At 41.6% G+C, this 21,851-nt stretch overlaps 1 protein-coding gene across 1 annotated transcript; it reads right to left on the bottom strand.

The window, feature by feature from the left end:
- Positions 1 to 962: 962 nt before the first annotated feature.
- On the bottom strand, positions 963 to 13,923 carry zgc:174895 (uncharacterized protein LOC100126024 homolog). The gene is given in 7 exon segments (XM_036964642.1): positions 963 to 1,080; positions 1,082 to 1,142; positions 1,300 to 1,398; positions 1,983 to 2,067; positions 3,088 to 3,142; positions 3,577 to 3,674; positions 13,906 to 13,923. Coding segments are annotated over 7 exon segments (534 nt in total).
- Positions 13,924 to 21,851: the final 7,928 nt, after the last annotated feature.

Genomic DNA, 21,851 nt, shown 5'->3' with positions numbered 1-21,851 from the left:
TTGCATGCTGTATGTCTTCACACCCCAGAGTTAATTCTTGATGGAAGCACCTTCGGCAGCTACGAATCATTTTTAATAATTCTATCAACCTTGCACAACTCTTAGGGCATCATACTGTATATCCATTGTTTTTGTTAAAATTGCTCAAGCTCAGTAAATGTGGTTGGGAATCATTGATAGACAGCAATATTCAAACATTGTCTTGTTTTTTTTTAAGCAGATTTAAGTCAGGATAGAGACTGGACTATTTAGGAACACTCAACACCTCATTGGAAAGCCATGCATCTTTGGCATTACAATTTGGGTCATTGTTTTTGAATTTAGGTTTTCAGAAGAGGTGGGATTTCCTATAACTTTTTACCTGGGCTGTGCTCCATAATTTTTTTTTTCATCCTATCCCCAGTCCCTGCTGGTGACAAGCATACCCATAATATGATGCTGCCACCACAAACCTGTAGTTTCTTCTTTGGCCTCTCTCATCAACAAGCTGTTTTCGCACACAGGACTGTCGCTATCGACTGGAGTTTTTTTAATACATTTTTTCGCGCCATTATCGGTAAAGTCTAGACACTGTTGTGCACAAAAAGCCCAAGAGGCAGTCGTTTCTGAGATACTGGAACCGGCCCGCCTGGCACCAACAATCATGCTACGCTCAGTCGCTTAGGTCACTCGTTGTGCCCATGCCTAAGAGTTGTACAAAGTTGGTCGAATATTATTCAAAATGATACACAGCTGTAATTTCTTTCAATTTGAATATGTGGATCTACAGGGAAAAAAAGCTAATCTATTTTTATATTGAATTTGTTTACACTTTCACTAGGTACTATATATACAATGTGCTTGTATATAAGCCAAAATAATGGAATGCATTCACCACTCCAAGGCAATTCATGATCTTAGTGACTTTTTGGATAAAGCACCATACTAGAGTAACAGAGTTCTTGTCAGCACAGTTAGATTGCCTACCCGCTCGGAACTGCATGACATTGAGTTTGAGCATTTAACTGGCGAAGCTCTTGGAAGGAGTCAAAATATTGTTGGTCAATTTGAATCTGTAGTTCCTCCGGGATGCAGTGAGAGCTTGTATTTCTCCTTGATCCACTTCCCTCCCTCGCTGTTCTCAATTGGCACAGCATCAACACCTGCAAATATGCATTACTTTTACTTGATAATAATTCAGATAGAAAACTTTACAGTATACAGTTGTGATTAAAGTATATATTTTTAGCACTTTTCAGTGATACAACAGATTAAATCAAATCTAGCCTACCTACAATGAGACATTGTCTGGCATGTGACCTACAACAGTCGCTCCCTGCCGCTCCACCAGTTTGATAGCAGCCTTCATGGTTCCTCCGGTCTCTATCCACTGGTCCACTATCAGCATCTGGAGCCCTGCAGCACAGAGAGAGACCAACTCGTGGCTGTGGTTGTTTCTCAAATGGTACCCTATTCCCTACATAGTGCATTACTTGCTCTATGGGCACTGGTCAAAATAACAGAATAGGGTGCTATTTGGGATGTCCACTGTATTTATATTCAAACTCTTAACTCAATGTGATGCACACCAGCAGTCCTACTGAGTTACAGGACAAAACACATTCAGAGAATCTCCTTGAAGGGGAAATGTTTACTTAAATACAAAAGGTGTTCTTTGCTACAGACTAGGGTCCTTGATTCCTGCACCAACACTAGATTATGTCAGAGGAAATGAGGCCATGCTTGCATTCATTGAAACAAATACAAACAGTGAGAGCCAAAACAGGCCATACTGCCTCTTAGCTTGTGGGTTCATTGAGCTTGTCTATCACACTGTATGTTGTCTTGCTACATTCATGTTAATGAGTCTGTCTCTTTATCCTTCACCTCTGGATTCTACAAACAAGGCAGGACTCTTGAAACCTTAGATGAGTGATGTCCCTTCATTGGCCATAGACTCTGGTGACTTATTCACCAAGGAAAGCAATTGTGTCAGTGTGATGGCCTTAACACATACAGGTGAACCTCCATCTTCTCTCTGCCTGAGTAGTCCCTGTACTCTTGGCTCTGGATTTGTATGTACAGTGCCTTGCGAAAGTATGTATTTTTTTTTGTGAAGAATCAACAAGTGGGACACAATCATGAAGTGGAACGACATTTATTGGATATTTCAAACTTTTTTAACAAATCAAAAACTGAAAAATTGGGCGTGCAAAATTATTCCGCCCCTGGCAAGAAGAAAGCCATTTCTTAAAGATATCCATAAAAAGTGTCGTTTAAAGTTTGCCACAAGCCACCTGGGAGACACACCAAACATGTGGAAGAAGGTGCTCTGGTCAGATGAAACCAAAATTGAACTTTTTGGCAACAATGCAAAACGCTATGTTTGGCGTAAAAGCAACACAGCTGAACACACCACTGTCAAACATGGTGGTGGCAGCATCATGGTTTGGGCCTGCTTTTCTTCAGCAGGGACAGGGAAGATGGTTAAAATTGATGGGAAGATGGATGGAGCCAAATACAGGACCATTCTGGAAGAAAACCTGACGGAGTCTGCAAAAGACCTGAGACTGGGACGGAGATTTGTCTTCCAACAAGACAATGATCCAAAACATAAAGCAAAATCTACAATGGAATGGTTCAAAAATAAACATATCCAGGTGTTAGAATGGCCAAGTCAAAGTCCAGACCTGAATCCAATCGAGAATCTGTGGAAAGAACTGAAAACTGCTGTTCACAAATGCTCTCCATCCAACCTCACTGAGCTCGAGCTGTTTTGCAAGGAGGAATGGGAAAAAATGTCAGTCTCTCGATGTGCAAAACTGATAGAGACATACCCCAAGCGACTTACAGCTGTAATCGCAGCAAAAGGTGGCGCTACAAAGTATTAACTTAAGGGGGCTGAATAATTTTGCACGCCCAATTTTTCAGTTTTTGATTTGTTAAAAAAGTTTGAAATATCCAATAAATGTCGTTCCACTTCATGATTGTGTCCCACTTGTTGATTCTTCACAAAAAAATAGTTTTATATCTTTATGTTTGAAGCCTGAAATGTGGCAAAAGGTCGCAAAGTTCAAGGGGGCCGAATACTTTCGCAAGGCACTGTACGTGTCCTGCTTTGCAGATAGCCAGAAAGCCCTTTCCAAGGGTTGTGACGATCCTGAAAACCACCAAGACAAAAATGACATCTTAGAAACAGCACAGATAGACTGTTGTAGTGATGAGATTGTGAGAGTTTATTTCACCAATCAATATTTTCTCTCAGAAGACTTATAAACCTGATTGAAGAGACAGCAGCATTCCACGTAGATCAAGCCATACAGATCCCTTTCACACATAGTATGATTGATTTTGCAAGGCTTTTGTTTTGTGTTGCATGGTGTGATATTTTACTCTTAAAGCGTGTCATTGTGGCAGGACCTAAATGTGAACTACCCCTAAATTAAGTATAATTCAGAGTGGTTAGGTTTACTGCCCTTTCAGTGGAGCTTGCTGGATGTGAAATAAAATTAGTATGCAGTAAATCGCATGCAGCCACACTTCAGCAACAACACATGAGCATATTGGTTGAGATTGTATGTTTTCCTGTGTAGTTGTTTACCGTGGATTAATCCCATTGCATCTATACCCGCGACCAGGTCAATGGCCTCATTCTGGAATGGACAGAGAAGGTCCTTCACACAATCTGACAGTGCCTGGATTAGATACAGAATGAACCAGATTGACCACCCGGACTGCTATTGGTTTCCTTACTGTATCTTTACAGTATATGCACTGGGAAAAATACAAATTTTACACACTGCATGGGAAATTAGTTATAGTTAGTATTCACCGCCTTTTTATTTCTTAATTTTGTTTCTGTTACAAAGTGGGATTGAAATATATTTTATTGTGATTTGTCATTGATCTTCACAAAATACTTGATCTTTACAAATGAATAATAAAGAAACTAAAATCCACTCACGGGTCAGTTTATTAGGTACACCATCCCTACCTGCTTGGTAGACGGGTAACAATAATAAATCAGACATTGAATATCTCTTTAAGCATGGTGAAGTTAATAAATATGCTTTGGATGATGTATTAAACCACATCAAATATACAGTTGTCCTTCTTGAACGGAGCTGCCGGACAGGAAGGGAAAATGCTCAAGGGTGTCACCATGAGGCTATTGGTGATTTAAAAACAGTTATAGAGTTCAATGTCTGTGATGGGAGAAAAATGAGGATAGATAAACAACATTGTAGTGACTCCACAATAAAGATCTAAATACAAATATACAGAATAAAACAATTCTAAAACATACATCCTGTGCATATGCAATAAGGCACTAAAGTAATATTGAAAAAAAAAAACATGGCAAAGGAATACCCTTTTTGGCCTAAATGCAAAACCTATGTTTGTGGCAAACACAACACATCACTGAGTAACTGCCTCCTTATTTTCAAGCATGGTGGTGACTGCATCATGGTATGGGTATGCTAGAAATGAACAAAGACTGATCAGGATAAAAAATAAACAGGATGGTAACTAAAGGTGTATCACTAGTTCCTAGGAATTACAGTAAAGTCTTGATGGGTCCAACCAGGCAAACTTTGGTCCTTTGGTGTTTGGTGCCATAGGGAAAGATACCAGCCTTTCCACCTGTCTGTTGGAACAGCCAAAGTGTTCATTCTGCTAGACCCTGATATTGTTATTGCAATATTTCAAATAATTTTAGTAATGTCAAGAAACATTTTAGATCTCAGAATCAAAAGTCACATGTAAATTAAACACAGAATTGGAGCAAAAGTTAATAACATTGGTTAAAATGAAAATCGAATCGTTATTGCAATAATAGGAAGTGCATTCCATTCAAATAGCACAGAAGATTACTCTAAATAGGGCCAAAATATTTGAACGTTTGCTGTTTTAAATCATAAAACAAAATCTAAATTATGCAATGTTGTATTTCATAGATTTTCAGTTGACTTTCTGATAAATTAAATTCTAATGCTATGTTTTTACAAGTTAACAATTACAACAAAAAGCTTTAACCATTACAAATGAAATAGACTTACAATGCTGTGGTGTGGTGGAGTCTGTGAAGATGTACTGCACACAAATAACTGGTGAATCCCAAACGTAGAGAATGATAGAGGCCTCTAAAGGCCAAAAGTCCGTTTTGGCATGGGCAGCACCATTGAGGGCTTCCACCATGCTTCCTCCATTTTAAAGTAATCAAAGTAGTCAACTGGGTGGGGATTCCAATGGGATTTAGACGCAATGGCGCTGCCGATGCGGACACAGACACTACAATGGCACAGATATAAAGATGAGTCCTCTATCTATCGCTATGATCCCAAACCAGGCCCCTTCCTTTACCAACTCGCTCGGAGAGCCCAACGTTGTCAAGTGTTGCTGTCGAAACTCCGAGGGTGATGCCTCGATCAGACCGACCGCATAATTGTGTTTTGGTACACCTGAAATACATTCATTTCCAATGGAACGCTGCGTTTGCCTTGCACACAGATTATCGATTATGTTGACCATATACTCATGTGGCCGCTCTAACAATGGAACTAAATGTCTTCAAAAATCGAAGGCAGTCGGGAGGTGTCAAAATCAGGTGAGACCATTCTAGCCAATGAGAGGGCAGATACAGCGGCTAGTATTCACCCCCCTTGGCATTTTTACTATTTTGTTGCCTTTACAAACTGGAATTAAAATACATTTTGGGGGGATTTGTATCATTTGATTTATACAACATGCCTACCACTTTGAAGATGCAAAATATGTTTTATTGTTAAACAAACAAGAAATAAGACAAAAAAATGTAACTTGATTGCCCAAAGTCAATACTTTGTAGAGCCACCTATTGCAGCAATTACAGCTGCAAGTCTCTTGGGATATGTCTCTATAAACTTGGCACATCTAGCCACTGGGATTGTTGCTCATTCTTCAAGGCAAAACTGCTCCAGCTCCTTTAAGTTGGATGGGTTCCTGCTGGTGTACAGCAATCTTTAAGTCATACCACAGATTCTCAATTTGGATTGAGGTCTGAGCTTTGACTAGGCCATTCCAAGACATTTAAATGTGTGTTGCTTTAGCAGTATGCTTAGGGTCATTGTCCTGCTGGAAGGTGAATCTCCTTCCCAGTCTCAAATCTCTGGAAGACTGAAACAGGTTTCCCTCAAGAATTTCGTCCATCATTCCTTCAATTCTGACCAGTTTCCCAGTCCCTCCTGATGAAAAACATCCACACAGCATGATGCTGCCACCACCATGCTTCACTGTGGGGATGGTGTTCTTGGGGTACTGAGAGGTTTTGGGTTTGTGCCAGACATAGCGTTTTCCTTGATGGCCATAAAGCAAAATTGTTGTCTTATCTGACCAGAGTACCTTCTTCCATATGTTTGGGGAGTCTCCCACATGCCTTTTGGCGAACACCAAACATGTTTGCTTATTTTTTTTTTTAAGCAATGGCTTTTTCTGGCCACTCTTCCGTAAAGCCCAGCTTTATGGAGTGTACAGCTTAAAGTGGTCCTATGGACAGATATTCCAATCTCCGCTGTGGAGCTTTTCAGCTCCTTCAGGGTTATCTTTGGTCACTTTGTTGCCTCTCTGATTAATGCCCTCCTTGCCTGGTCCATGAGTTTTGGTGGGCGGCCCTCTCTTGGCAGGTTTGTTGTGGTGCAATAGTCTTTCCATTTTTGGATTTAATGGTGCTCCATGGAATGTTCAAAGTTTCTGATATTTTTTTATAACACAACCCTGATCTGTACTTCTCCACAACCTTGTCCCTGACCTGTTTGGAGAGTTCCTTGGTCTTCATGGTGCCGCATGCTTGGTAGTGCCCCTTGCATAGTGGTGTTGCAGAATCTGGGGCCTTTCAAAACAGGTGTGTATATATACTGAGATCATGTGACATTTAGATTGCACACAGGTGGACTTTATTTAATTAATTATGTAACTGCTGAAGGTAATTGGTTGCACCCGAGCTTATTTAGGGTCTTCAGAGCAAAGCGGGTGAATACATGTGCACGCACCACTTTTCCTTTTTTTAAATTTGGACTATTTTGTGTATGTCTATTACATGAAATCCAAATAAAAATCCATTTAAATTACAGGTTGTAATGCAGCAAAATAGGAAAAATGCCAAGGGGGGTGAATACTTTAAGGCACTGTATGCATGTGAACAACAGGCACATATCCGATATAAAGTGTTTTTTCTCAAAGTTGCCGGGTTGTCATATCAGTACACTTGTAACAACTTAAGCATTACAAAATCTCTATTCGATCAAATAAGCCACACCTTGCAAATAAGCCATTACATTGTTGTGAACCAGATTTGACACTAATTGAGCAAAGAAAACATCAGGCCACCTACGCGGCCCCCGACGCTTACGAGCACTCGTTCTCCGTGGCCGACATGAGTAAGTAATCTAAGCGTGTTAACCCTCACCAGGTGGCATCTCAAGCCGCGTCCTCAAACCACGTGCAGACCAGCTGGCTGGAGTATTTACGGACACATAGTTGAAGTCGGAAGTTTACAGACACCTTAACCAAATACATTTAAACTCAGTTTTTCACAAAATTCCCTGTTTTTAGGTCAGTTAGGATCACCACTTTATTTTAAGAATGTGAAATGTCTGAATAATAGTAGAGAGAATTATTTATTTCAGCTTTTATTTCTTTCATCACATACCCAGTGGGTCAGAAGTTTACATACACTCAATTAGTATTTGGTAAGATTGCCTTTAAATTGTTTAACTTGGGTCAAATGTTTCGGGTAGCCTTCCACAAGCTTCCCACAATAAGTTGGGTGAATTTTGTCCCATTCCTCTTGACAGAGCTGGTGTAACTGAGTCAGGTTTGTAGGCCTCATTGCTTGCACACACTTTTTCAGTTCTGCCAACAAATTTTCTATAGGATTGAGGTCAGGGCTTTGTGATGGCCACTCCAATACCTAGACTTTGTTGTCCTTTGTTGTCCTTAAGCTTTGGAAGTATGCTTGGGGTCATTGTCCACCTCCAAACTCGTCATTAAGCTCGAGACCCTGGGTCTCGACCCTGCCCTGTGCAACTGGGTACTGGACTTCCTGACGGGCCGCCCCCAGGTGGTGAGGGTAGGTAACAACATCTCCACCCCGCTGATCCTCAACACTGGGGCCCCACAAGGGTGCGTTCTGAGCCCTCTCCTGTACTCCCTGTTCACCCACGACTGCGTGGCCACGCACGCCTCCAACTCAATCATCAAGTTTGCGGACGACACTACAGTGGTATGCTTGATTATTAGGGAGGAGGTGAGGGCCCTCGGAGTGTGGTGTCAGGAAAATAACCTCCCACTCAACGTCAACAAAACAAAGGAGATGATCGTGGACTTCAGGATACAGCAGAGGGAGCACCCCCCTATCCACATCGATGGAACAGTAGTGGAGAGGGTAGTAAGTTTTAAGTTCCTCGGCGTACACATCACGGACAAACTGAATTGGTCCTCCCACACAGACAGCGTCGTGAAGAAGGCCAGCAGCGCCTCTTCAACCTCAGGAGGCTGAAGATGTTCGGCTGGTCACCAAAAGCACTCACAAACTTCTACAGATGCACAATCGAGAGCCTCTTGTCGGGCTGTATCACCGCCTGGTACGGCAACTGCTCCGCCCACAACCGTAAGGCTCGCCAGAGGGTAGTGAGGTCAGCACAACGCATCACCGGGGGCAAACTACCTGCCCTCCAGGACACCTACACCACCCGATGTCACAGGAAGGCCATAAAGATCATCAAGGACAACAACCACCCGAGCCACTGCCTGTTCATCCCGCTGTCATCCAGAAGGCGATGTCAGACAGGTGCATCAAAGCAGGGACCGAGAGACTGAAAAACAGCTTCTATCTCAAGGCCATCAGACTGTTAAACAGCCACCACTAACATTGAGTGGCTGCTGCCAACACACTGACTCAACTCCAGCCACTTTAATAATAGGAATTGATGGAAATTGATGTAAAATATATCACTAGCCACTTTAAACAATGCTACTTAATATAATGTTTACATTCCCTACATTACTCATCTCATATGTATATACTGTACTCTATTATCTACTGCATCTTTATGTAAAATATGTATCACTAGCCACTTTAAACTATGCCACTTTGTTTACATACCCTACATTACTCATCTCATATGTATATACTGTACTCGACACTATCTACTGCATCTTGCCTATGCTGTTCTGTACCATCACTCATTCGTATATTTATGTACATATTCTTTATCCCTTTACACTTGTGTGTATAAAGTAGTAGTTTTGGAATTGTTAGGTTAGATTACTCATTGGTTATTACTGCATTGTCGGAACTAGAAGCACAAGCATTTCGCTACACTCGCATTGGCTATGGCTTCTTCCTTGCTGAGCGGCCTTTCAGGTTATGTCGATATAGGACTTGTTTTACTGTGGATATAGATACTTATGTACCTGTTTCCTCCAGCATCTTCACAAGGTCCTTTTCTGAAGTTCTGGGATTGATTTTAACTTTTCGTACCAAAGCACGTTCATCTCTAGGAGACCGAACACGTCTCCTTCCTTCGCTGAGACGACGAGCAAATTATTCGTTTTTAGATTTTACAGCACCTTACACAACATATATCTTCTAATTTCCCTAATCACCCCATACACTCTGTCCAATTTGAAATATAGTTGAGTAGTGGAGACCAGAGTCTATCATACTTGGACTGTCTCTTGTGGAGGTCATAAGTGAGGTTTTGAAGAGGGAGAAAGTCACCAATCTGGTCAATCCACATTTTAAATGTAGGAGAGGTATTAGAGGCCCACAATAGAAGAATACATTTCTTAGCAAAGTATGTAATAGTCATAAGCAAATTTTCTCTGTCAGGATCAAGAACAAAGTCCTGCTGGGCATTAAGAAGATAGATACACGGGGTCATATCAAACTGTACATCTAGTATTTTCTGTGCAGCAGTATGTATAGATTGCCAGAATCTGGCAATCTATACATACAGCTCTCTACAGCTCCAAAATACATGCATATAGGTTCCACTTTCAGAGGTACATCTTATACAGTTAGGAGACATGTCTCTTTTCATTCTATGGAGTCTCAAAGGAGTGTAATAAAATGTGTACAAAATGTGTAATTAGATTCTTTCATTTTTACATTAGTAGAGGAGCAGTATACCCTGTCGTAAACCTCCGCCCATAACTCATCACTGATAGTCAGACCAGGTTCTTTTCCCAGATTATTTTCAAAGGAGTAAAGGAGGAGCCTCCTTTCTCAGAAAGGAGTCTATAGATATAAGATATTTTGCCTTTAATGGATTGTGCTGTGACAAGAAGGGTTTCAACTTCATTCAACTGAGTTCTAAACCTCCTCTTGGAAGGTAAATGAGGAAATTACATGTCTAATTTAAAGATGTTTTTTTAAATGGGATCTTGGCACATTGAATTCACTGCAGAGCTCTTGAAAGGATTTCAGTGCAGTGGTTTACTGATGAAATAAGTCTGAAAAGGTGCTGATTCGTAGAGTATGCCAAAGATTAAAGTTGGCATCCCTCAGGGCTTTTGGCAAGTCTGGGTTGCCTACTTATTTGGGAGGAAATGCCCAGGTATTTCTTACAGTCCCTCCACGCTAGTAGGGTGCTGTAAATCACAAAGGTTTTGGCTATGTTGACCACTTCACTAAAGTTATTAATGAATATAATTGAGCTTAGGGGTAATGAACCACAGGATTGGGCTTCTATCTGAATCCACGTTGACTCTTGTCTGTTTGTGATCCATGTTAGCATGTTGCGGATTTGGGCAGACCAGTAGTACAATTGAAGGGAGGGAAGGGCAAGACCACATTTTTAGATTCAGGTTTCGATAGAGTGGAGAACTTGATCCTGGGTTTTTATTGTCCCATATACATTTGGTGATGCTTTGGTTAGTTGTTTTGAAAAAGGAAACTGTGAGAGAGCTGCAGGCCGCCTGCAGAAACACCCATAATACTTGGATTGCTCCTTATCAACTCTGCCAGAGGCTCCGCCCCCAACAAGTAGAGCAGGGGGGACAGCGAGCCCCCTTTTCTTGTGCCCCGTTCCAGAGGGAATCTGTCAGAGTTCAGTCCGTTAGTAGTCACCATGGCATTTGGATGAGAGTATAGTGATTTGATCCATTTAAAAAAAAATTGGGCCCATATTAAACTTTTCTAAGACTGAAAACAGAAAGCTCCACTCCATCCTGTCAAACGCCTTCTCAGCATCCAGTGAAGCCAGCAGGACAGGGGTGTGGAACACCTTCTCATCATCCAATGAAGCCAGCAGGACAGGGGTGTGGAACACCTTCTCATCATCCAGTGAAGCCAGCAGGACAGGGGTGTGGAACACCTTCTCAGCATCCAGTGAAGCCAGCAGGACAGGGGTGTGGAACACCTTCTCAGCATCCAGTGAAGCCAGCAGGACAGGGGTGTGGAACACCTTCTCATCATCCAGTGAAGCCAGCAGGACAGGGGTGTGGAACACCTTCTCAGCATCCAGTGAAGCCAGCAGGACAGGGGTGTGGAACACCTTCTCATCATCCAGTGAAGCCAGCAGGACAGGGGTGTGGAACACCTTCTCAGCATCCATCAGGACAGGGGTGTGGAACACCTTCTCAGCATCCAGCAGGACAGGGGTGTGGAACACCTTCTCAGCATCCAGTGAAGCCAGCAGGACAGGGGTCTTCTGTGCGTTTATTTGATCAATAATATCAAAAAGACGGTGAATGTTATCAGAAGAGTATCTGTCTCTAATAAAACCAGTTTTGTCCGCTTTTATTATTTTGGGAAGAAGAGTGTTTAGTCTTTTGGCGAGCAATTTGGTAATTATTTTGTAGTCGAAATCCAACAAGCTTATGGGCCAGAAGGACGAGCAGGATAGAGGGTCCTTGTCTTTTTTGAGCAACACTGTAATGCGAGCTGTGTGCATTGAGTCTGGGAAAAATCCTCCAGCATTGGCATGAAGATAGGGCTGAGCTGGGGCCAAAAAGCTTTGTAGAACTCTCTGGGGAATCCATCTGGGCCTGGGGACTTATTAGGTGGCATGGAGGTAATTGCCTCCAGGATCTCCTCAGGAGTGAAGGGGGAGTTGAGATCTTCTTGGTAGGTCTCTGATACTTTATTTAGCGAGATTCCCTTTAGGAAGGAGTGGAGTTCTGCCTCCGTGTGTTTTTTCTTATAGGTATATAGTTTGCAGTAAAAATCATAAAGTTAAATGTTTCTTTTTGTGACCTCGTCCTCTGCTGTTTGGATAGCCATGATTTTACGCTCTGACTGCTCTTTTTTTAATTGGTAAGCAAGCAATCTACTAGGCCTATTGCTACACTCATGGTATTTCTGTTTAGTAAAGAAGAAAAAAAATTATCTCCCGAGTGTAGTCCAAATTCAGTTTGGTTTGGCTGCTTTAAGTTGACTCCAGGAGGTGCTGTCTGGGGATTGTTTATGTACTTTTTCAAAGCATTCCAGCTCCCTCTCGAGATCTAGCTTGTGTGCTTCCATTGTTTTTTTCTTAGAGGAATCATATGCAATTAGATGACCTCTTAGTGTGGCTTTAGCAGCGTCCCAAATTGTGGCCGGAAAAACAGGAGAATCTTTGTTGTCTTGTGTGTAGTTGTCTATCCATGTAGTTACCAATGTATGGAACGCTTCGTTTGATAACATGGAGGTGTTGAATTTCCAGCTCTTTGACCTCAGGATGTTTTTGCAGAGGTCAAAGCGGAGGTGTACAAAGGCGTGATCAGAAAGTGCTATGGGTCCGATTGTACACGTTGCTGAATTTATGGAACTCTTTGGGATAAAAATGTGATCTATACGGGAGTTGGTGTTATGGACATTAGAGTAGTATGTATAGTCCATAGATGAGCTATTAGTCTCTCTCCAGATATCTATCAGTCCCATCTCTTTAGTAAGAGAGTTCAACATCTTTGCAGATCTAGGATTTGTGGTGGGGACTTGAGAAGATTTGTCTAGGGTTGGGTTAAGGGTACAATTAAAATCTCTGGCCACCACGCCAAAGGAAACACAATGCTCATTGAACAGGGTTATCATTTTTTACATGAATGCAGGAGTATCTGTGTTAGGGGCGTATATGTTTAAGATAGTAATTGGTTGACCCAGTTATCAAAATAAATCTCCCCTCCGGATCAGATATGTTTTTGTAAATTTTTGTCAATGGAACATTCTTATGGATAAGTATGGCTGTACCTCTACTGTGAAAGATGAGAAATGCACCTGTCCCACCCAAGCTCTGCGGAGTTTGGCATGTTCGGCATGACAGAGGTGTGTCTCTTGTAATAGCACGATATCTGCTTTTTCCTTTTTTAGAGCACATAGTATCTTTTTCTGTTTTATTGCATGACCTAGACCATGGCAGTTCCATGTCAATAGATTTAAGGTACTAGTGATCGTCATCGAACAGTAATCGAACTTTAGTGCAAGTCATCTCTGGGTAAAAGTGGATAATAGTTACAGCGTTCACATAAAAGGAAAATAAATGGTGTACATAAAATAACAATCTCTGAACACCTCAGCCGAGTTCCCAAACAACTTGACACATCCCGTTGGATCTATTACCCCCCGCTGAGTCTCAATTCTGTGTTCCGAAAAAAAAAAACAGGAACAGTTAGCAATGCCTCATCCTCTCCGCCCCGCATTGAGTAAATGACAACTTAGCCCCCGTCCAGACCACATAAAATCAATAGCGCAGCCTACATATACCTCCTCCAGGGGACATAGGGAACCACAAGTAATAATAGCAACACATAAAAAGGGAAATAAAAGTAGGCTGAAACATTAGTAGGGCTAGATTAGGCTATAGAGCATATCCCTCTCAGCTAAAGGAAAATAAATATAGATTGGACGGCTATAATGACATTTAGCGGGGCGGTGGGTCTTTGGATATCGGCTATATGTTGTCTTACCTTCTTTAGTAATAGCATTAATCGCATTAAGTCATTGTTCCGTTTCTCATTGACCAGGATTGCCTTTCAAAAAACGTTTGGCCTCTTCTGGAGTTTTGAAGTGTCGCAGGGATCCTTGGTGAAGAATCCTCAGCTCGTTTGGGGATTTGAATCCCCTGAAGATGCCTTGGTCAATCGAGTATTTCTTCACCTCGTCAAACTCTCTGCGCTTTCGGCGTATTCCAGCTGACAGGTCCTGGTGTAAAGTGAGTTTGACGTTTCCCACTGTGATGGTGTTGATTTTCGCCACCTGTAGGACTCATTCCTTATCGGTGAATCTCAGGAAACGTATGGTGATTGGGCGCGGTGGTTGTCTGGCTGCTGGCGGGGGCCTCAGTGCTCGGTGTGCTCTCTCGAGTTCTATGGGCCTGTCGGTGGACAGGTGGAGCCACTCAGGAAGTTTGTCCTGCAGGTAGCGGATCAGTGACATGTTTCCCTATTCTTTTTCACCCAAATTTAATAGAACACAATTATTCCTTCGCCCCCTGTTCTCTAGGTCCTCTGTTTTCTCTTCCAGATGCTCTATTTTCTTTTTAGCATATGCTATTGTTTCCATGGCATCTGTCAATAAGTTTTCCATGGATAGGATTCGCCCCTCTGCCTCGTCCAGGTGCCCTGCGTTTATGGTCTTGTTATCTTGTTGTTGATGTCAGGCAAAGCGTTTTCCAGGTTTGTCACCTTGCCCCCTATCGCACTGATCTGAGAGTTAATTGCATCTAATTTAATGTTGAGTTCTGTACGTTGGGATCTCAACTCAGAAAGGATGTCTTCGACAGAGTGTGGGGTTGGGCCTCGGGGGGGAACGGGTCCTCTTGCTCCTGGCTAATGGCGCTAGCTTTTTCAGAAGCTAGCTTCTTCTTGGAGGCTTTTTCCGTCGCTAATGCTCGAGTTCGGCGTCTCGTTCAAGGGTCACGTGATCCCCTAGAAAAGTATTTAACTTGTTGAAACAAAGTTTAGGGGTAGATTTTTGGATTCCTTTCTCTGCATGTTCAACGAGTGGATTACTCCAATTGATGGCGCCGACTAAACTAACTTTTGGGGATATAAAGAAGGATTTTATCTAACAAAACAACACTACATGTTATAGCTGGGACCCTTTGGATGACAATCAGGGGAAGATTTTCAAAAAGTAAGTGAATATTTAATCGTTATTTCAATGTATGATACCTGTGCCGGTGGAACAATATTTTGATGTGGTGCGCCGTCCTCAAACAATCGCATGTCATTTTTTTGCTGTATTAGCTAAATGTTTGATATCCATAATTTGTATGATTATTTATTTGAATTGCGCACCCTCTAGTTTCACCGGAAGTTGTCCCGCTAGCTGGACGCCTATCCGTAATTATCAAGAAATTTGTGGAGAGGTTGAAAAACAAGTTCAACGAGTCCAACCTAAGTGTATGTAAACTTCCGACTTCAACTTCCGACTTATTCAATCTTTCCATATCCCAGTCTGTTGGCCCCACTTGCTTCAAGATGTCCACCATTGTTCCTGCACCCAATAAAGCTAAGGTAACTGAACTAAATGACTATCTCCCTGTAGCACTCACTTTTGTCATCATGAAGTGCTTTGAGAGGCTAGGTAAGAACCATGTCATCTCCACCTTACCTGGCACCCTAGACCCAATACAATTTGCATATCTGTCACATTCTGACCTTAGTTCTTTTGTTATGTCTTTGTTTTAGTATGGTCAGGGCGTGAGTTGGGTGGGTTGTCTATGTTCGTTTTTTTATGATTTGGTATTTCTGTGTTTGGCCTGGTATGGTTCTCAATCAGAGGCAGCTGTCAATCGTTATCCCTGATTGAGAACCATACTTAGGCAGCCTGTTTTCAACCTTGAGTTGTGGGTGATTATTTTCTGTTCAGTGTTTTTCCAGTACCGTTCGTTTGTTGTTTTAGTTATTGTTTCAGTGTTCAATTACTTTATTAAAGAATATGGACACTAACCACGCTGCACATTGGTCCTCCTCTTCTTCCACCTACGACGAACGTTACAAAGTTTAGCATGTCTTTGTCGTGACGACGAATCTGTGATCCTGCTGCCAGGAGAACAGTAATCAATAAGACCATCAATTTCGGGACACACTAGTGACTTTAATGATGTAATTCATTTAAATAATAAAACAAAATTCAAATGAACAAATCCCCCTTGTCATTTTACATTTATTTTGGGACGTAGCCTATTTTGTTAAATTTGTTAAGCCATGTGATATATCAGAAATTGTGTAATAGCATTATTGTCCCCCTAAAATATTTGAAATAAATACAGTTTATATGGGTAGAAGACTTGAAAAATTAAAGGACAGTGCACACTCTAGGAACTCAGCTGCAATCATTTAATAACCTAATAACCAACGTTTCGACAGACAAGCTTTCTTCATCAGGGTATAATGACAAACACTGCGGGGTGACTAGTTTATATAGTATCAAAGGACACACACAGGTGTCTGTAATAATGGCCGGGTGTGGCCTAATATCATTGGTTAATTCTCAGATATAAAAAATAACATACCAAAAACATGAATGGATAGCATACGATCATAGATACAATTTGGCTACATAGGCCTACAAACATTTACAACGGAAAAATCACAATAATCACAAGAATGACTTCAGATCAAAGTCTACGTTGAGACCGAAGGGAGTAAGAGTCTTTAAATTAATTAAAGATCCAGGCAGCCTCTCGTTTTAACAATAAATTGTCGAGGTCGATATAATTTAGGGACGAAATCGAGTGGTTTGCTTCCAAAAAAGTGAGCCGCTACTGGTAAATCGATGCACTTAATGGTGCTACGATGCACCGAGATTCGTACTTTTAATTTGCGCTTTGTTTAACCCACATCATTTTTACCACAAGCACAATTTATAAGATAAATAACTGCCTTAGTGGAGCACGTGATAACACCTTTGATAGGGATATGTTTCCCTGTTCGGGGGTGTTTAAAGGATCTACATTCATAAGTGCCATTGCATTGAGCACAGCCATTACACTTGTAGTTTCCATCCAGTAGGGGCGCAAATAGACGTTGTACAGGGTGGTAAATCAGAGTTTACCAATTGATCTCAGAGATTTCTGCCCCGCGAGAATACGATCAAGGGAGCCTGAAAACACATTACCGATACTGTCATCGGAGTTTAGAATGTGCCAATGTTTGAACGATTCCCTTAATTTGTTCAAAGCACTTTGCATAGCGCGTAGTTAGAACGCAAGAATGCTTCTTTTTGCGAGACTGTCCTTGAAAAATATCTCGGTTTATTTTGAATTTTCTCAATGTCAGTATTAATCTGGCCATCTTTGTACCCTCGCTCCTTGATTTTTTTTTGCGTCTCAGCCATGTTTCTGTCGAAATCTGGTTGTTTTTTGCTTTTTTTTTTTATTCGACAGAATTGGCTGTATGGCAAACTGTTTTTCAAGGGAAGTGGGTGACAACTATCAGCCCTCAACAAACTGTAACGATCAGTAGGTTTCCTGTAAAAATCAGTGTATATAACATTATCCTCACAGGAGATCAAGGAAACTGATTTGACGTGTCAGATTGCAAAGTAAATCTCAGATGCTCAGAACAAGAGTTAAGAAAAGTATGGAATGCCTGGATCTGTTTTGCATCACCCCTCCATAAAACAAAAATGTCATCGATATACCTTTACCAAATAATGATGTTAGGCAAGAAAACATTTGAGAGGATTCATGGACTGTTTCTCCATGTAACCCACATACACATTAGTATAGTTAGGAGCCATGGGGGATCCCATAGCAGAACCCTTTGTCTGAACAAAGAAATCATCTAGAAACATGAAGTAGTTGTGTGTGAGTACTATTTCAGACAATGTTATAATGCATGCACTGGAAAGTAGTTTATCAGGGTCACGTGCAGAAGAAAATGTTCCATAGCTTCAATACCGCCCTCGTGTGGAATATTCTGTATAACGACTCAACATCAAAAGTAACTAACAAGGTATTCTCAGGGAGAGGATCAAGAGATTCAACGATAGAGATCATACTGCTGGTGTCCTTTACAACAATGGGGCGCCCTGGAGATTTTGTAACATTCTTGTGTAATTTCGGCAAAGTATAAAAAGTAGCAATTTTAGGGTGTTGAATAGCCAAAAAGCCGTGTTCTTTTTTGGTTATCTGACCAGAACTTAAATAACCATCTAGGACAGTAAAGATAGTGTTCTGAAATTGGTCAGTGGGGTCACTTCTGAGTTTCTTGTAAAGTGTTGTCAAACAGTTGTCTATGACACTCATTTACTTAAACAGACCTATCCATGAGCACAACCGACCCACCCTTATCAGCAGGGCGGGTAAGGACTGACGTATCGGATTGTACAACCGACCCACCCTTATCAGCAGGGCGGGTAAGGACTGACGTATGGGATTGTACAACTGACCCACCCTTATCAGCAGGGCGGGTAAGGACAGACGTATCGGATTGTACAACCGACCCACCCTTATCAGTAGGGCGGGTAAGGACTGACGTATCGGATTGTAAATCAAGCAAAGCTTGTTTTTCATCCTTAGGTCAATTATGGAAAGATATGTACTCCTGTTTGTTCTTACGGAGATGAACGATCTCTTTTTCAACGAGTCTGCAATATGTCTCAATAGAGTGATTGCGATTTAATGGAGGTACAAAATAACTCTTTACTTCTAAAAGGAGTCGGAATATGTGCAGGTCAGCAACCTACATGTTCAGTAGAAATATCACGATTCGGGGAGCTAAAGTATTCCCTTAAACGGATGTTTCTAAAATAAAACTTAAACATGTCTACCTTAACATCGAAATCGTTTTACTGAGTTGTAGGCACAAGAGATGACCCTCTATTAAGCAAGGAGATATGGGCAGGGCTCAATATCTTGCTTGATAAATTGAAGACACTCAGTCCCGTGGGGTCTGGGACCGTGTGAACGGTCCCCTCTGCCTCTGGTAGTCGTGTCTTCTTACCCCGTCGGGTGCGGCATCTCGTCGGTGCGCATGTCCGCGGCTACCTCCCCGTTTCCGTCGGCCCAGTCTCTCGTTGGATAAAAAAAAAAACTGGCACTGGTAGCAGATGAGGCGCTGGTTGTAGGTCAGTCGGGGATGGATAGAATGTAAGCGGCCTCCCTCCTGCGTCTGTCATGGAGAGGAGGACCTCTTTTATCAGGGTTTCTCCAGGAGTAGACTCTGTCCGTGGCCTTGTCTTTTTTGTTTTGGTTGAATTTCTTTATTTTAAGTTCCTTTATTTCTTTAGACAACTTGTCCTGGAGCGCTTGGTTAGTTTATAAGTTAATTGAATATGCCAGTCCATTTCAATAAAATCTTTTTTCAACTGGTCAACAAAGAATGTTATTAAATCAATCGAGCATTTGTTCAGGATGGCACACCAGCGCTCACAGAAATAATCTGTGCGCTGTCCCAGTGATGGTTCTTTTTGCCACCTGAGTCCCGGTGGAATAATGCCTTGACGCACCACCGCTAACTAAACTAGCCGTTTCACAACAGATGAACATCTGTAATCACAACCGGGGATTGGCTTGATAGCATTGGTTAATTCTCAGATATAAAATAACATACCAAAAACATGAATGGATAGCATATGATCATTGAGTCACTGATGTGAGGGTTGGCACCCCCCTCCCCCCCTTGGGTTGTGCGTGGGGGAGATCTTTGTGAGCTATACTCAGCCTTGTCTCAGGATGGTAAATTGGTGGTTGAAGGTATCCCTCTAGTGGTGTGGGGGCTGTGCTTTGGCAAAGTGTGTGGGGTTATATCCTGCCTGTTTGGCCCTGTCGGGGTCTTGTCGGATGGGGCCACAGTGTCTCCCGACCCCTCCTGTCTCAGCCTCCAGTATTTATGCTGCAATAGTTTGTGTCGGGGGCTAGGGTCAGTCTGTTATATCTGGAGTATTTCTCCTGTCTTATCCAGTGTCCTGTGTGAATTTAAGTATGCTCTCTCTAATTCTCTATTTTTCTCTCTTTCTTTTGTTATTTCTATCTCTCTGAGGACCTGAACCTTAGGACCATGCCTCAGGACTACCTGGCCTGTTTTCAACTCTCTAGAGACACTCTGAATGATCCGCTATGAAAAGCCAACTGACATTCACTCCTGAGGTGCTGACCTGTTGCACCCTCGACAACCACTGTGATTATTATTATTTGACCCTACTGGTCATCTATGGGGTGGCAGGGTAGTGGTTAGAGTATTGGACTAGTAACCGGAAGGTTGCAAGTTCAAATCCCCGAGCTGACAAGATACAAATCTGTAGTTCTGCCCCTAACAGGCAGTTAACCCACTGTTCCTAGGCCGTCATTGAAAAAGGAGTTTGTTCTTAACTGACTTGCCTAGTTAAATAAATAAATATATTTGAACATCTTGACCATGTTCTGTAATAATCTCCACCCAGTACAGCCAGAAGAGGACTGGCCACTCCTGGTTTCTTCCTAGGTTCTGTCCTTTCTAGGGAGTTTTTTCTAGCCACCGTGCACGGTGTATTGCTTGCTAGGCTAGGTTTCTGTACAGAACTTTGTGACATCAGCTGAAGGGCTTTATAAATACATTTGATTGATACATTTGATTGATAAATACAATTTGGCTACATTTACAATAGCAAAATCACGAGAATGGCTTCAGATCAAAGCCTACGTTGAGACCGAAGGGAGGGAGCAAGAGTCTTTAAATTAAAGATCCAGGCAGCCTCTCGTTCTCCTAGGGAGGATGACATGTTCGATGCCGATATAACGTAGGGACAAAATCGAGTGGTTTGCTTCCAAAAAGTGGGCCGCTACTGGGTAAATTTGTTTTATACAAATTGTCTGTATAAATAGCCTTTATAACATATGTAAACAGGCCAGAAAGGTGTGCTTTGAGGAATGCTTTGAGTGCTATTATAATCAAATCAAATTCATTTATACCGTATGATAAAATATCACCTACTTGTTGCACTTACAACTCGTCTAAGTCTATCAACTGATTTGAGCCAGTATATGGCTGTGGATTGACTGCGTTTTTTTAATGGAATGTTGGCATATTGGCAGTTAATTAGACAAATGTATGGAATCATTCCTCTAAAACTGGCTAGCTAGCGAACAAACATACAGTGCAGATCAATTCTTCAAATTCAGGATTTTACACATTACTTTATCACAGTACTGGCAAACCATGGTTGACAAACTCCCTGACCAAATTGGCGGACCTTTATACCATCATAAGAAGGTTCATGTCCATTTGAGACATTCCTACGCCTGCTCAGTTGTTTGCCTACTCTGTGACGCCATAGTAAGAACAGAGACATCGACAGAACCTTCCATTTAATAAAATTATATTTAATAGAAGGATCTGGAGATCTGGAGAAATCAATTATTGTTGTCAGCTAATTGTTCAATCGTGTCTCATTTGTTTGTGCATAACAGTGCGAGCGTTTTGTAATTCAATGTGTGCATATTAGTGTGAATAATTTAATTTTATACATATATTTTTGTCCCTTTCTATTAAAACTATTATTCTGATAATACCAACTGTAACTATTTGCCTATTAAAAGGGTTTATAAAGGCTGTGTTATATAAACTATGGAAGGGTCCAAAGGCTATCCAAACGGATTACCAGCATATAGGCAGATTTTTATCAATGTCAAAATATTACATTTTGACATTTTATCAATGTCAAAATCTAGAGCACAGAATTATTATTGTTTTCCACCCACTAAATCCTTGTAGTAATGAGCATTCAATTAACCCAGGGGCTTTTCCAAGGTTTAGTCGAATGTTGCCTCGGGTGATTTTGCATAATTTCTCTCCGCCTTCTAACAATCCGATTCAAGTGTATTTGCGGAGAATACAAAAATACCCACGCCTCTCCTGAAAGCTCATTGTAAATCCTGCCTTGTGACAAAACAGTGGCCTGATTAGAACTCACCGCCGATTTTTGT

This window comes from Oncorhynchus mykiss, chromosome 27 (assembly GCF_013265735.2).
Source record: "Oncorhynchus mykiss isolate Arlee chromosome 27, USDA_OmykA_1.1, whole genome shotgun sequence".
Classification (NCBI taxonomy): domain Eukaryota; kingdom Metazoa; phylum Chordata; class Actinopteri; order Salmoniformes; family Salmonidae; genus Oncorhynchus; species Oncorhynchus mykiss.
Note: the sequence above shows the minus strand (reverse complement) of the source record. Positions and strands in the feature narration are given on the sequence as shown.